This window comes from Mauremys reevesii, linkage group 19 (assembly GCF_016161935.1).
Source record: "Mauremys reevesii isolate NIE-2019 linkage group 19, ASM1616193v1, whole genome shotgun sequence".
NCBI lineage: Eukaryota > Metazoa > Chordata > Testudines > Geoemydidae > Mauremys > Mauremys reevesii.
In genome coordinates, this window is record NC_052641.1 from 16,048,022 (window position 1) to 16,065,119 (window position 17,098).

The following is a 17,098-nucleotide window of genomic DNA, read 5'->3' on the forward strand; positions in this document are numbered from 1 at the left end:
TGCGATAACTGGAGACCGCAGTCCTTGCCCATGTTTTCAGTGCCTCTTCCATATCTGTGGATTAAGGTCAGAGAGATCCGGGGCAATTAGATTCAATAACCCTGTAAACACACACAAACGCTTCCAAAATAAAGCTTCTCTGGCAGCACCCTGCCACTCCATCTTCCTTGGGGAAAAAGTGATTCATGACCACATTGCATGGGAGGCAAGAAGGAACAATCCAGGGCTTCCACGGCTTTTGTCTGCTGCATAGGTGCCCTGCAATCCACAGACATGCAACTCAAGGCTGCTAAGCTATTGCTGCTGCCCCCTGCGGCTTGAAGACAAAAGCAAGAGTATTTCAGAATACATGTAAAACATCAATTGGCAAACCAGTAACACGCCTACAGGGGGATCCTCCTTCCACTGCACTCTCTTCCCAGGTTTAAAGCTGGTTCATGGCATGGAGAGACGGGAGGTGGAGGAAGAAGAGTGGAATGAGCATTGGCTGATTTCTTTCCTTGGCTGTTGCTATCTTATGACACACACACATTCACAGTTCTTCTGCTGAGAGAATCCAATATTCACAGACCCAGGAAGCAAGTGACTGCTGCCAACTGGGCAGGAAGAGTGCGTCATCCAGTAACAGGTACAAGTATTTACTCCAGTCTCATAGCTGCCCTCAGTGCATCCGCAGAGCGATTCGCCTCGCTCACACCCCACTCCTCCTAGGTTTTCTCTTCCCTGTCTGTTTTTCGCCTCGTTATGTTTCGAGGTTTGATTTTGAGAGACAGTTCCCACAAGGCCTCCTCAGCCAAATGGTCGCTGAAGTCATTGAAGAATGAGACTATATCGTCATTTCTTTTGATGTCGTAATGTCTATAAAACCAGAGAGAACACTACAATTAACATTGCAGCTAGTTTACCCCGAGAACCACCCCTTAAATTAGGGCAATCCCAGACTATATGGTCTGAAATACATTCAACATTCCAATTCTTGAAATTTATACAACTGGACCATCTACTTGAAGACACCAGTGTATTGGTGGAAAAGAGGCAAATGTGGTACTGATCTTTACAAATGGAAAGAACAACAATCCTGGCAATTACCATCCACCCAATAAAGAATAAATCACAGCAGACAAGAGAAGAGATGGAAGGCTCCCTGCATGGGACGTTTAAAACAAGGCTGGATAATGTACTAGGCAAACGTACTGTAGGGATCATAGCTGAATTCAAAAGAATGAGAGACTAAAAGCAACCCAACAGTTCTTCTGTCATCTCTAGGATTCTCAAAGTCTGTCCTATAAACCCCTGCCTTTATAACACCTACATTCTCCTAGCCAGGTTTCCTCTTTGCTGCAGCAGCACCGCACTGTTTGCATCCCTCACGCCTAGTCCCAAGGCGGTGTTAGAACACCTCAAAGGCAGCTCGGAGTCACTGCTCACTGCCGTAGGCCAGGCCGATGGCTATACTTACATTTGTTGGAAGCACCTCATGCTGTCCAGGATGTTAAACTGTTGCCAGCGTTTGGAAAAGTTCACTTTGCTATCAATGTAATCTGGGTTTCCCAGGTGAACAAACGTTAAGTCCTGCAGAATCAGCCCTCTGGAAGAGAGAAGGGTGGAGCATGCAGGGAGGAGGGAAGACAAGCACAGAGCTCCAGGTTAGTCACAAGCACTTCAGAGCCAGCTGAAAGGCAAGTAAAAATCAACCCAAATGCTCAGTGCTGCTGCCATGGTTAGCTCCTGCATTTGAAATCAGAGGAAGTCAGCCCTTTCAAAGGTGCATTGGCTCAAAGCTCCTGGCATCATGGGTGCAGAGGTGGGATCCTACAGATGAAGCATTAATGCTTAAACCAGTGATACTGGGGACCAGTTTCTCCACCCGAGAAAAATTATTTACTTCAATGCATCTGAAAGCTGGGAGCAGACTAAAGTTGGCACAAGAAGTGCTGGCTGGCATCATCCCTGGAAGAGGGGACAGAGAGTAGCGGTTTCAGACTTCCTCAAGTTTTCTGCAAAGGACGAGAGCTTTCCATTTCACTGGGTTCCCTGCGGGCTAGAGCCACCCAGGGGAATCACGTTTTCCATCCACCTTTTGGGGCTGTCTCATTTTCCACTGGTCCTGAACAGATTGGCTACTTCGTGCCTCTGCACTCTCTTCTCCAACAAGCTTTCCACCACTGGGGACCTAGGGCAGGCTGAGCTTATGCTGGTAAAGCCTATATAAACCCTTGGTAAATCTGGCATCCGGACTGCAGGGTCCCTGCAGTGAAAGGTGAGAACTTTAATCCCACCTTTGAAAAAAGACAAAGGGGATGCATGTTTGCAAAGAGGATTTCTAATTTACCAACACTTCCAGTATGCAGACACAGGTTTGGCATATAGGCAGCTCTGAATCAGCTTAGCCTCATGAGATGGGAAATGCAGGAACTTCTAACATCTCATGGAGAAACTCCTCTTTTTCTACACACAACCTTGAAGGGAAGTCTAGTCTAGTGGTCTGTTCTGAGAGTTCAAACTCCTTGATTTCCACTTGCCTTCACTGATTTGCGTTTGTGCCTCACTTTCCTCATTTGCCGAAAGCGCAGGGAGTTGAGAGATTTTGTTAATTAACGTTTGTAAAGTACTTTGGGATCTTCAGATAACAGTGGCTCAGGAAATCCAAAGCCATGTTACATTGGGAGTGCACAGGCACAGGCCAGCGGGAAAACAGTATTAGGACCAGGCATCCTTGCCATTTCCAACCAAGTAATGAACTGCTCCAGTACTGGCACTGCAGTCCCAACAGAAATCCAGAGCCTGAAGTGCCCAGATACAAAGTGACGCACATTTGAGAAAGCTGTGGGACTGCAAAGCAGGGAACGTCACAGGGAACTGGTACATAATCACTCTGGCTCGAACCCAAATTATTGGATGCCTAGGAATGGGAAGCATTTTCCTCCTCAAGTTTTAGAACGTGGAAGGTTTGCAACAAGGGTCGTATCCTACACCCTTCATGTTGGGTTGTCCCACACTCTAAAGTGAAAAGTGATTGCATAGCTGAGTGTAGGCTGCCGGGGATCTGAGTGAAGAGACACCCCAAGCGAGAGGAGACAAACCAGTGACCCCCAGGAGGACAGCTACTCACAGGTAAGGTATGCAGGGAGGCTCCACCTCTGCCAGAGCTGCTCGGTAGGCACGGAAGGACGAGGAGCTGTCGATGAGTGTGCAGTACTCTGCCAGGCCCTAGTGGGACATAACACACACACGTGGAATTCCTGGTGCAAACAAGGGTGCATGGACTTAAAGAAATCGCATTCCCAAAGACCATAACAGAGCAGAGCTAGGGCTCAATCTCCTGCTTTCCTCACCTCCGATGTCTGTTTCTGCCACTCCAGCCTTCGGATGGGTGCTGAATCCAGTGCAGAAAGAATGGCCAGATAGGAGTTAAAATTATTCAGCTTTCGTAAGTGCTGTAAAGAGGGAGAAAACCAGTGACTCTAGAGATGTGGAAGACACTCTGGAAACCAACAGTGCTACTAATGGAATGTTCCACATTCCAACACATAAGCTCATTGAACAGCATGTGTGAGAATTGTAAGCAATGAGCTGTTACCTTCATAATCTTTATAAATTTAAGGAGCAGCCTCTCTCTGTCTTGTGGTTTCTCTTGTAGCATAATTATCGAACGGACCCTGTGAGGATGGACAAAAAAACCAGGAAGAATGACTTAGCCCTTGAGCTGGATTCTGAACTGGCAATACCTGCTGCTTCACTTGAGTGGCTACTATCTATCAGGGACCGATCAATGAGGCTGAAAAGTTCACGCTTTCCTGTCCTGTTTCTTCTCTACAGAGCACAAGCAATTACTTAAATTCACAAAAATGCCAGAATTTGAAGTTACCCAAATTAGAAGGAAGCTCTCATGTAGAGAGAGAGAAGTTATTTCCCATAGTGAATGTTATTGGGCTGCCATCTTATCATAGAAATCACAGAATGTCAGGGTTGGAAGTAGTCCAACCCCCTGCACAAAGCAGGACCAATCCCCAGACAGATTTTTGCCCCAGATCCCTAAATGGCCCCCTCAAGGATTGAATTCACAACCCTGGGTACAGCAGGCCAATGCTTAAACCACTGAGCTATTTCCCCCGCTGTTGCTGTTGAAATGGACAGGTGTGGAAGAATTCCATCATTCCTGGATGCAAAGTGGATCTGCTCAACATCCTAATGGATTTAACTGCACTTAAAGGGGGCGCCATTCTCTTTTGATTTGTTACACAGGACATGTGAACAACTAAAGGATCAATTTACTCAAGAGGCCGGTTTTCAGCTGCAGTTTTCATCCTTTACCAGATTGTTTATTTGAAATGGCCTCCTCATTTCTGTACTGACTTTGGTCTGAGGCAGGGAAGATGCACATGTGCACAGATGTATAAAGGTGTTTGTCTGAAGGGTCTCGGTGTTATTTGCGATAAAGCCTGGAGATGCAGCTGTCTCCAGAAGACCATAAGGTTTCATTTTTCTGTCACGCAGGATTCTTTGCAGAATGTCCTGGGTCTAGTCCCAGGAGGAAGTGAAACTGCCCAGCAATACACCACAAGACAAAACCATTGAAACAAGCAGCCCCAGCCTGGTAGCACAGCTCAAGGAGAGCTTTCCTGGGCTCCAGGGACATTAGAGCAGTGGCGTAACCAGATGGAGGGGGGAAAAAAAAAAGGCACCGCCCGCTGTGGCGCTTTTACTGACAGGGCAAGTGCTCTGGGTCTTCGGCGGCACCTCGGCGGCGGGACCTTCACTCGCTCCGCAGGTCTTCAGCGGCATTTCGGCGATGAAGCGTCAGTGCCACCGAAGACACCCGAAGCGAGTGAAGGTCCCACCGCCGAAGACCTGGAGTGCCGCCCTGTCAATAAAAGTGCCGCAGCAGGTGGTGCCTTTTTTTTTTCCCGCTCCTAGGTGAGTAAAATTAAAAAGGCGCCACTTGTATTCAGTGGGGGAGTGGCCGCTGCATTAGAGGTTAAGTTCTGTACAGTGGCTGTTGCTCTAATCTCCTTACCAGTAGGACATGTTATTAAAGTGCTCAGTGAACTGTGTCAGGTTGGGACTCTTCTCCTCATTTTGCTCTTTTGCCCAAAGCAAAACTTCTGGGATCTGGTGGGAAAGAGAAGAACAAATCATGAGTTAAAATAAAACATCTGTCTTTGGACTCCTTGTCATCCCCATGATTTACAGCCCTCCCCTGACAAAAACCTGGCTTTCTTCTACAACGACAACAGGTATATGCCTAAGAGCTGTTAGAGAACAGCATCAGAGCATTTGTTAAAACCTCTCCCCCGCTGCCCCAGCCCCTAATCTTGTGTCTGTACCTCTATCTTGTAGAAGAGCTCAGCATCTAAGAGGGTCAGCTGCTCAGCTATTTCATGACTATGGAAATCATGCAAGGTCCCCGGCCTGTGAGAGACAAGGAGGGAAAGGAAAAGGCTAATGAAACCATGACTGACTTTCTTTCCTTTAGAACACTGACTCTGGGAAGAGGAATGAGGGATTAAAATGGATACTCTCATTTTATCTCATGAACATCAATGGAAGAGAGAACTAGAGGCCCAATTCTTCACCTCTCTGCATCAGCTGTGCTGCACCATAACTCCACTAAGGCCACTGGAGTCACACTACCATCAAATGGGTGTAATAGAGAGGAGAATCAGCACCAGAATTTTTTAAAATTAGACTTTGCCGGCAGAGGAAAAGAAAACACTCCATGCCCAAATCACTTGTGGCATTAGCACCATTTCGATAGCAGGCTCCCATGTCAACCGCTTGACCTTTTCCTCTCGATTTTTCTTTATCTTGCATATGTAATGATCTTGATAAAAATATCAATTGGGGGAGCTCTGCACACCAACTCTCTAAGTTTAAACAACATGCCACTTTCTCCTCTCCTGATCTAGAGGTGATGAGGGCTGCTCTCCAGCATTTTGTGCTGGGAGATCATTTATAAAAGATGATAGGGGATCAAAGTCAGAATGACAGATCTCTGCCCTGAAAAGCTTACCAGAGCGTCATCAAGCTCAGGATGGGTGCTTGGAGTGTCCTATGCCTGAGACAGACAAATTCTATGTTTTGCCTCAAAGTCTTTGCTACAAGGATTTTTAAAATCTGTTTCTCATGCTTCATTCCACGAGTTTGCCAGTGACTTCCCCTTGTGTCTCTTCCTTTGCATAACTAAGGGATGGATGTCGTTGGCTGAAGTCTCAGTGTATGTCAGTGCTGTGCAGGAGCATTCACAGGGCTCCTGGAGATGAGGAACTCTGCAGAGGTTACTGCTTTGCCCATGGGGCATAGCCACTGCGTATATGCCTCACCAGCATTCAGGGGTAACTCGTGGAGTTGTATGAAACATGTGCCTTAGAAAGCAAGACTTGTCAGAGATGGGTAGGGACTGATAAATAAAGAAGGATCAGGAAAAGCATTCCCCTGCAAAACCAGAGCACAAAGCAAACTCTCTGACACTGCCCTGCTCAGCGTGCATTAACAGGCAGATGCACGTCCCACAAACAGGACTAAAGTTTGATTAGGTGCAGGCTGCCTCACCTGGCTGCCACCCCTCGGGCTGCTAGAGGTTTGATTGAGTTGGCGTATCTCAGCATTTTCTTCTGATCCACTTTATCCAGAATATTTTTGCGTAGCACTCTAGCGAGACTGAGCTCTCCATTGCAGACTAGCCGGAACACCAGGTCCATCAACAGCTTTAGAATCTCTTCCGTCAACTCCACTAAGCTGAGACATGGATGGAAAACCCAGAGCACGTGTCAGAGACGAGACATTAAAGATGACATTCCCCATTTACCTAGAGCCTGTATTAAGGACTTCCCCTCTTTCATCATGAGAAATTAGGACAAAATTCAGAAATCAAAAATTAGGATGAGCTTCCCCCATGGAACTGAGCAGTGAAAAAAAATTATTTTGCAGCTCTGACTTCCAGGCACCTGAGTAAGGTTATCTTCACCCCCGTGTCCAGAAAAGGACATCATCCCTCAATTAGAATGGCCTGGCCTCTCAACACAGCATCCTAAACTTCCCCAATCTGGCAGTTCTGGGTAGCTATTCCTGATGTGCTATCTCCACAGCTCTTGGCACAATGGGCTCGCCTTCTCATCTACACACTCACTCTGTTGCAGCTGCTGCTATGACAACCAGCTTCTCTGAGGAGACTGAAGCACCTACAGCTGGCTACTGGGGACTGCTCCATAGCATCTCATGCTGCACTTCTCCTTGGAATACACTGTGGGTCACCTCAGTAATCTTTCCCGCCTTCCTCATCTCCCTAAGGGCTCAAAGTCCTGAGTCACTCTCAAACCAGGGACTCTTGCATGGAAGCACCACAAGGCCCCAGCTGAGACACTAAGGCAGCCGAGAAAACTGCAGTGACTTGTCATCAGGGATGTCCCTGGAAATCAATGCATTTGGTGTTCTGCCTCAGACTCGGATCTAGGAGAGTCAGCTCAGCACATAATCTAATTCCTTTTCCCACAAGCATAACTGAATCCAGGCCATTCCAGTTCACCCTCTGGCCAATTTTTCCTTTCTTTCAAAGATTCCTCTTCAGATTGTTTATTTTTGAAGTCATAAGGAAGACCCAGAGAAGGCACCCTGAAAACGTGCATTTCCCAGCCAAGACCCCAAGTGTCCAGCCCTGCAGCAGTCTCTCTGAGCTGGGGAAGGAAGTTGCAGGTCTCCCCCACAGGTATGGTTTACATTTTTATTACCTCCCACCCAGGCCCCAAAACAAAGCAGGAGAGAAGCTCACCACAGCTCGTCCACCACTCTCACCAGCACGAAGAATGTGTTCTTGCTGACTCGCTTCTTAAACGTGTCTGGGAAGTGACAGAACTTCTCATACGTTGGCCACAAGTTAAAGAATTAACTCAATTCAGCCAGGCCAATGTTAGCTTGTCTGAGGAGTGCCCCAATAGGTTTCCCAACAGGATCACTGCTTTTTGCATGACTCAGACCAGCACTCAATTTCTAGGAGGGACATGAAATACTAAAGGCAGTGGACTGAGCAGTATAGGCTGCATGTAGCAGGGAGGGGTTCACACCACTCGGTGGGTGCATTAACAGAGGGGAGAGGTGGTGTACCCTGAAACCATCATCTCTAAGGTGACAACTGAGTCAACTGCCAGTCCAACAAGTTACTGTCACACTGCTACATTTAGCACACTAGCTTGTGTATGTTTACCCATGCTGGGAATTGCACCTCTCAGCGTTGTCCAGAAATACGCCAAGAGGTCGGTAAATTTATCTCCATTGTACAGATGAGGAAGCTGCGGAACAGACAGGTGACGGACTTGCGCAAAGCCAAGCAGTGATTCAGAGCTGAGATTAGAACCTGGGCATTCCTGGCCCTCTCTCTTGTGCTCAAGATCAATAAACCATGTTTGCCTTGATTTGTCCCATGGAGTACGCTATCTGATTTGCACTGAAGTGAAGAGATTGTGCTGTAAACTATGAATTCCCGCCCCGAAGCTAATAGGGCATGTGCCACCCATGTGGGCTTGAATATATTGTGGACTGCTTTGCCAGCATGCTTTGGATTAGGCCATTTCCCACCCTGCCTATGAAGCGTTGAGTACAGTGCTCCGAGCTTGGCGGGGTCAAGAGTGTCACACTTTTGGAAGGATATCTGTACTGCAGCTTCTTGATGAGCTCTTCAGGGGTAATGAATGTTCTGTATGTTGTCAAAAAGGCTTCACAGTACAGCACCAGATCTAAAGAGGAAGGCAATAAAACCTCAGTCAATTATGTCTTCAGAAGGAAGCATGCTCTATACTGAATCCTACCTTTATTGTGTCTTTACAAAAGGGAAAAAAAAGGTAATATGGAGGCAAACTTCTGCAAGAACAAATTAATATCCAGCTTTGCAGAAACACTGCAGTATTATTTCTTGCCAGCAGGTGGACCTAATGCACAAGAGCAATAGCAAAGTTCCCTCTACCCCAGGGGTGGGCAAACTTTTTGGCCCGAGGGCCACATCTGGGTGGGAAAATTGCATGCAGGGTCATGAATGTAGGCTGGGGCAGCGGGTTGGGGTGCAGGAGGGGGTGCGGTGTTCAGGAAGGTGCTCAGGGCAAGGGGTTGGGGCACAGGAGGGGTGTGGGGTGTATGAGGGGGCTCAGGGCAGGGGGTTGGGGTGCAGGAGTGCAACAAGGGGCTCAGGGTAGGGGGTTGAGGTGTGGGGTGCAGGTGTTCGGGGTCTGGGCTCTGGCCCAGCACCACTTATCTTGAGTGGCTCCGGGGTGGCAGCGGTGCACAGTGGGGATAATGGAAGCTCCCTCCCTGTCCTGTCCCCGTGCTGCTCCTGGAAGTGGCCAGCACCACGTCCCTGCAGCCACTGGGGGAGGGCCTGTGAGTATCTCCCCCGAAGCTCCCACTGGCCACAGTTCCCCGTTCGTGGACAATGGGAGCTGCGGGGGGTGGTGTCTGCCAGCAAGAGCAGCGGAGCCCTTTGTATCCCCCTCCCCCAGGGGCTGCAGGGACATGGTGCCAGCTGCTTCCGGGAGCGGTGCAGAGACAGGGCAGGCAGGGAGCCTGCCTTAGCCCCGCAGCACCATGGGGGTGGCAATCCCGCAGGCCAGATCCAAAGCCCTGACAGGCCGGATCTGGCCTGCAGGCCATAGTTTGTGCACCCCCGCTCTACCCTGTTGGTCTGACTCCTGGCTGTAACACACTGAGATCTGCTTAGAGCAACCACCTAGAGGATCAGCAAAAATCATCTATCTCGGAGAAGAGGATCTTTAATAGTAGGTCAAGCAAAAGTACAATAAGGCCCCTGGCAATGGGTTCTTAGGGCCACTTTCACAGCATTACTGCTGATTTTGCAGAGTGTGCAAAAAGTAAGACTATTTCCAACAAGGGAAAGAGTTAATACCACTGCAAATATTGGCCAGTAAGGGGTGCTAGAGAGCATACAACATGCTGCTATGCCAAGCCATCTCCACAACAGGATACATTGGCTTTGTCTACAGTCATGGGAGCAGGAGATGGAATTTGAACATGCATCTATAAAGTTAAGCATGGAATGATGGCGTCACTTCATCTGGGAGAAAGCGGTAACAGTGGAGGCTAGTCCTTCTATGAACACAGGTGAAATGAGTTTGGCAGTCTCAGCCCAAACCCTGGCATTCTGGCCTGACTGATTACTTCTGTTCCAGAGAAGCTGCGACAGGAAAAAGAGGTTGCACGTTAGGACTGAAATACATTGGCAGATCTGGGGGAGAAGGACTGGTCATTACAAGTGGAGGTTCATTAGGGGTTTTAGGCCAGGGTGGAGGTGTATTAGCAGAGATGCGTGAGAAAACTTCCACAGCACCTGCACATGCCAAGTTTCCCTCAAACCAGGCACGTCACCCCCAAAGTTCCTGAGCACTAATGTCAATCCATTGCTTTGTTACAAGGGTTGTGGGGAATGGAAGCATGACAATCAGTCCTATCGGTCTGCAGCGTTTCACTTGGCAGTAACCTGACACAGAAAGCTCCTTACTGCTGCTCTTAAATCAGTGGAGAGCTGCTGTCTTTTAGTTAAAGATGATCAGATATAATCTCTAAAGCAGGGTGGATGGTTGGTCATGTCAGAGGTGAGCTCTGTGCCTTGTTCAGCTGTAATACTGCATTTGCAGCGGGCGTGCACAGCCATGGACACTTAGCTGGCCCTAGGTTTTATTCCTAAAGACCACAAGTCTTCTTTTATCCCTTATTCCACTTAGCTCTGCTACTCAAACCTAAATGGACAAGGAGCAGCAACAGGGAGTGGAGTTATATTTATTCGGGTTTCCCATCCATCTAAAAGGCATTGTGAGGTAATATGGCTGGTGTGCTCTGGCACCCAGACCTGCCAGGAAATTCATCTTTAAAGGAAAGCCTCTTAACCATACCTCTCTCTGCAGTTCAGCTGATAGATTTACAAGCCCTGAATTCTTCTTATCGTAAACTTAATTCATTAACCCTCTCAATCTCCTAAACACTGGGTTAGCATAGCATAAATTCCTCTGTTTTAACTTGCATCAACAACTTGGCACAGCATGCAGGGCTGAGTTTGCCAACTATTATAAGAAATATACTACACACCTCTCTCCCCCTCCCACTTCTCCCTATTGATGCAGGGATAACTGTTAACAGGAGAGGCTACTGCATGTCTAAAACACACAGTGATCTGCGTCCCTGAGAAGCGTACCAGGCTCTTCATGGCCTTTCCTCGATGCATACAGTGATCATCATTTTCACACAAGTTGTCCAACATATTTCCCTCTAGCAATTAGCTCTCCAAAAACAGAAACACGGTGGAAGAGGCTATTTCTAAGAGGCTGCTGCGCCAAGAAAGAGCAGTGCTAAACTGGAGCTGATAAACAACCCATTCCACCTTCACCGTTTTCTCCTACGCTTCAGGAAAGGTCAGGAATATTTCTGTAGGGGTAAGTATGTCCTGGCTGGCTGCAGGGGGCTGGCTAGCAGTCTCAGATGCCTAATGCTATAGAACGAAACAGGTTTAATTTAAAAATGAACTATATTCCTCTTTAAAATGATCAAATATGAGGGCTGAGTGGCTCAGTGGGTGAGCGTATCTGGCTGGCAATCCAGGAGAACTTCCTCGGTTTACGCCTGTGCAAATGTCTCACATTCACTCTTTGGAAATGCTGCAAAGCCCGTCTTTATTCACAGGGCTTGGGGAGGGAGGGTTGATGTTTGGGGAGCTGGATTTGAGGGTTTAACTGTATAGTTCAATTAATATTATCGTTATAATTAGAGTAGCGAATAGAATGGTTAAAATTTGAGCGCTCAGTGCTTAAAAATATGCAAAGTGTTAACATTATGAGATTCTGTGCTGAAAAATCCAAATAAATAAAAGAACCTCTCCATCCACCTCCCACTTTTATACATGATGACAAATCACCACTCAAGTTGGCATGATTGGTTACCCATGCATAAAAGGATCAGGGCTGGACCACGAAGGATGCTCTAGTTGAATTTGAGATGCACTGGTAGAACAATACTGGGAGAGCTCACCCAATGTGTTTGGCTCAATCCAGTGATATTACTCACTTCAATGCTAAGTTCACTCAAGCCATTCCCATCCCAACATTAAACTGAAGTCAATAGGTTACAGAGCACAAGCGTCACTTTGAAAATTGAATCAATGGCACAAGGTGCCATTCACAATTATTCTTCCCTAACCCAACAACATTTGTTTGCAGGTAGAGTGATGCCAAGGCAATGGTGGCACTCGTTTGCATTGGTATGCCTCGCTCTGCAGAGCTAGACTCTGGACACGGAAGAGTTAAAAAAATCATTGCTGCTGAATTGAACGGTACAAGAGCTTATCCAGCTTAGCGCTGTTTCACCAAAGATCAACACAATCCCCTCTGCAACATTAATGCAGTCCTCCCCATTTTGTCCACGTCTGCATACGGTAACACAGTTGACAGGCAAGACTACAGAGGTTCGTAGCATAACCAGAAAAAAGCCACACCAAGCTGCAGACCCCCAGCTTGCTCCATTCCATTCACTGTACCTTTCCTGTCAGTCTCAGTTGCATGGACTAGCAAGATATCTCCAGATCCACCACGAACATCTGGCCCATCATCACCCTGCAATGAGAAGAGAAACATGTTACGCACAGAGACCGAGCCCCCTTTCAGCATGGCCTAATTCCTTAGTGCCTAAAATGCAGCGCTAACTTGTACATTTCTTGCAACTCACGCAGCAAAGCATGAGCTGGGACAAGGTGTCGAGTACCAGGCCAATCCTGTGATCTAGTGGGAGTGCTCCGCCTGCCATACCGAGAGACTCAGTTTTGACTTGCAGTCTGGGTCACTCACTCCTTCGGCCAGGCTGGGAAGTGCAGCGAAAGCTAAACGCTATGCCTGTGAGCAGACAGAAGAGAAATATTTTGTGCTGCTCACCGGTGATCATTCCAATGGCTATTAAGGAGAAGCAATAGCACGTGATCATACATCAGAGGCAGTTTGTATGCATTATGATGAAAAGGGCGTAGAGTGAAAGCTTCACATTCAATCTTAACTTTGGCATTTCCTCTCTTTTGAATATTTAATACAGCATCCGTTCGCACAGTTAATAATTTGGTGAGTTTAATTTCCCAGGTGTGCGTGGTGAGGAATGGGATGATAAAGGAGAGAGAAAAAGAGAGGGAAAACATCTCCAAACTTAAAAGAAGGTGCTTCAGTCTCTAGAATGTCAAAGCTTGTCTAGTTTGAAAAACTGCAAATAGAGCATGCAAATCCTATAATCTGGAACTATTTGGCTAGATGTCACCTGACTGCTGATATCCTCAACCAAGTCCATGTGCTGGGAACAGAACTCAGGTGTCCTAGCTTCCAGTCCCCCGCCTTACCACCAGCCTCTCCCTCTGTTGTACGTCCAGGAGTAGCACACTACTACTATTATATAAAACTTCATAATTCTTAAGGGCTTTACATGGAATATTTCTGCAGGGAGGAGACTGGAATACTACCTGGCTCCCCTGGGCTATATCTTTGCTACTCCAGTATAAAAAGTACTGGAAATACTCCTGATTTACAGACATGGAGCAACTGTGCTTAAGATATGATTTTTCAGGTGAACTTCTGGCAAGGCTTATGAAATACCACTTAAAGAATGAATAATAGCTTCCGGCTCTCCTGCAGATCTTGGCTGTCCAAAGAACACTCCTATAAGTGCCAGTAAATGATATATTGTTTCTGTTTTCCAGAATGGCCCCTTGACAGTCTGAAAGCTTCAAAGGCCTTGTATATTCCCTCAAGCCCTACATCAGAAACAGCTTTGTTCGGAATATCAGCAACCCAGTGTAGATGTCTGTCAATGCACCCAGAACTAAGTTGTTTCTCAAGTGCAGGAACAGCTATTTTGCTCAGTAGTTTGTTTGCACTTCTGAAGCCATTTAGCAATTCAGAAACTAAATACACTTAGTGCAACTTCCTGCTGGAGACTCATCCATATGCTAAACCTCCATTCACACAGAGGCCATGTCTACACTACCCACTGGATCGGCGGGTAGTAATCGATCCCCGAATCGACGCCCGTACTCCACCTTGGCAGGAGTAAGCAGAGTCAACAGGGGAGCCGTGGCAGTCGACTTGCCGTTGTGAGGACGGCCAGGTAAGTCGAACTAAGATACTTCGACTTGCTGAAGTTGCGTATCTTAGATCGATCCTCCCTCCAGTGTAGACCAGCGCTTAGAAATACAGTAACTAATCAACCTGACTACACACCCATGTTCAATCACTATATTTATCACAGGCTGTGTCTACACTGACCTGCACTGCAGGCTATCGAGTTACGAATTGCAGAGCGCACAAAAATGTTGCATTCTAACCAGGGGTGGCTCCAGGCCCCAGCACGCCAAGCATGTGCTTGGGGCGGCATGCCGCGGGGGGCGCTCTGCCGGTCGCCGGGAGGGCAGCAGGCAGCTCCGGTGGACCTCCCACAGACGTGCCTGCGGAGGGTCCGCTGATCCCATGGCTCCGGTGGAGCATCCACAGGCATGTCTGCGGGAGGTCCATCGGAGTCGCGGGACCAGCGGACCCTCCGCAGGCACGTCTGTGGGAGGTTCACTGGAGCCGCGGGACCGGCGACCGGCAGAGCGCCCCCCGCGGCATACTGCAGTGCTTGGGGCGGCGAAATAGCTAGAGCCGCCCCTGATTCTAACTGCCCCAGGTGGATGCTGCTGGCATGAATGAAAAGGTACTTAGTTTGCATTAATATGGTATCTAGGCTCATGTAAATGTAGTCCTCTGTCAAACAGAACTATGTTAATGCAAACTAGGTACCTTTTCATTCATGCCAGCAGCATCCACATGGGGCAGTTAGAATGCAACATTTTGGTGCACTCTGCAATTCATACCCTATAGTCTGCACTGGGGTCCAGCACAGACAAGCCCTTGGAATCTCCACTGTTGCATTTCAGATGCTGGTACAGGCTGAAGAGGTGGAAGACACAAGAACGTGCTGGTGTTCAACGAGACGGCTCGTGCTTTGTTAATGAACTCATGGTCTGATGCCGATGCTTCCTTTCCAGACTGGTGTCTCATCTGCTTTCCACACAATTTACACACAAAAAGCTGCAACTCGTTGTTTCTGCAAACCAGTTTTTTCCTTTTAGCTTGCACAGAGGGGGCTGTTTGATTCTCCTTCTCTACACTCATGGTCAACCAGATTTCATTAAAGCACAAACCAAGAAGCATGAAAGTGACTCTTGCAGGCACCTACCTCCTGCTTCAGTGTCAGCTGAGCCATAATTTCATTGTGATCAATCAGGGTCAGCTCATCTACCTCCTCCTCTAGTGATGATTCCAAAGCATCTGGTGACTTTTGCTGCCTGGGAAAGAGCAAAAGACCATCACGATCATTAATCATATAGATGGAGAAGCATAGATCCAGGTCACATTGAGCGCACAGTGTCCAGGCCTTCATTAAATGGCCCAGATAATACAGGAAGTCTGAAACTCTCAAAGTCAGGGAAACCCCTTGCAAACAAATCTGAGTGTCTGGTACTAATACTACAGCTTTTTGCATCCCTGGGAAAGGAGAAAGACTGAGGCTGATAAATGAAATCTTCAGGAACAGAGCACTTGTCCAGCCAGATTTCTGGCTATTAAATAGAATTTAACTACAGCATGCATGACTGCACACTTCAGCATCTCCATGCACTGTCTGCAACATCATCCCTCATGTTATTACAACATGAGAACCAGGGAGCCAAATGATTCTGCAAACTTATGGATGTCGGAAAATAGACCATCCATGGCTGGAGTATCTCTTTAAGTTAGTTCATAATCTGTTTTGCTGGCAGAGGGCTGAGATGACAAGATCTCTCTCTGTTGGAAGACATGACAGACGTTCTAACTGTTTCTCTTCCTGAGTTATACAGTTACTCCCCTAGCTCCAAGGGGCAGTACTCTTGTTGTGTCCTGTACAGATTCCCCCTGCTTGGCTTCCTATAATACTATGTGCAAATCCTCCAAAGACACCTCTACTCCAGTGTCTGAGCACCATGGCGTAGTCTGTATTTTCATCAGACACTAAGCTTAGTATGAGAGTTGTTGTGTTGCTTCCTCTATTGCAATGATTAAAACCCTTAAAGCAACTGTCAACTTCCTTGAGACAGAGACAAAAGTTACTGTGTATGTGTGTTGTATCATTGCCTCTTTGTTTATTTAGAATGAGGATTTCAAAATAATGCAGAGCCTGGAAGGGATATAAACCCTCCTGCTTCTGGGCATGAGCTAATCTCTAACTAACAAGGTCAGGAAGAAACTTCCTTTGGGTAGGTAATTCTGTAACTGCCTAATACAGGATTTCTTGCACCTTTCCTCAGAAGTAGCTGGGACTGGACACTGTCAGACAGGAGACAGGATTGGGCTGATTGTCTGATCCAGCACAGCTGCTCCTACGTAGAGACTGCATCAAGCACTGTGGGTTTGTTAAATCACCCTGCGCAGCCTGGATTTTCCTTGTTAGGTGGGATTTTGTTTCTCATGAGACTGTCTATTTTAATGGGCTAAAAATCTTGACACTATCAAGTTTGCTGAAGGCAGAGCATGAAACATGTGGCTTGTTTGGCAGTGGGTAGGACTAAAGTAGCACTGCTCAGGTATTGCTGTTTTGTGGGGCAGGGGGAGCTGCAAGTTCAGGTCAGGCCCACCTCTCACCACCATCTCTGCTTTCCTTCCCAGTGGTGCTGCTGTGCGAAGTGGAGTCTTTGGGGTGGCCGTCTTTGATGGCAGGAGATTCCTAGAAGAGAAAGAAGCTTTTGATCATTACATGGGGTCCTGCAATCACTGGTCATCCCACACTCACAACCCTGCTGCCTCTAAAGGCCCTGTAGTGTAAATTCCTATGGAGGGATTAAAGACTGATGCAAATTAATGCCAAATGCCAGGAAAACACAGATGTTAATTAGACAGGAAATTTGGGAGCATCTCTGGAGACTTTAATGTAATTATTTTGGTTTGCTTTTAAGGTTGTGAAATTATGCTGATAGTTACAAAACACAAGTCAGCTGTTGATCTGGATCTTAACCTTCCCCCCAGACTTTTTCATCAGCCCTTGCAGTTGACATGTATTT

At 47.3% G+C, this 17,098-nt stretch overlaps 1 protein-coding gene across 4 annotated transcripts in view; it reads right to left on the reverse strand.

Moving 5' to 3' along the window:
• Positions 1-209: 209 nt before the first annotated feature.
• Positions 210-17,098, reverse strand: part of RAPGEF1 (Rap guanine nucleotide exchange factor 1) — a 159,541-nt gene continuing 142,652 nt past the window's right edge. For all 4 annotated transcript variants that reach the window (XM_039506981.1, XM_039506980.1, XM_039506978.1 and 1 more), the window contains 13 exons: positions 16,676-16,764; positions 15,241-15,349; positions 12,527-12,602; positions 8,645-8,729; positions 7,769-7,861; positions 6,553-6,738; positions 5,328-5,412; positions 5,018-5,112; positions 3,581-3,659; positions 3,336-3,437; positions 3,113-3,210; positions 1,460-1,588; positions 210-858 (listed from right to left, as the gene is read on the reverse strand). In XM_039506981.1, the coding sequence (XP_039362915.1) occupies positions 708-858; positions 1,460-1,588; positions 3,113-3,210; positions 3,336-3,437; positions 3,581-3,659; positions 5,018-5,112; positions 5,328-5,412; positions 6,553-6,738; positions 7,769-7,861; positions 8,645-8,729; positions 12,527-12,602; positions 15,241-15,349; positions 16,676-16,764 (1,377 nt within the window). In that variant the 3' untranslated portion in view covers positions 210-707. The remainder of the gene's footprint in view (positions 859-1,459; positions 1,589-3,112; positions 3,211-3,335; positions 3,438-3,580; positions 3,660-5,017; positions 5,113-5,327; positions 5,413-6,552; positions 6,739-7,768; positions 7,862-8,644; positions 8,730-12,526; positions 12,603-15,240; positions 15,350-16,675; positions 16,765-17,098) is intronic.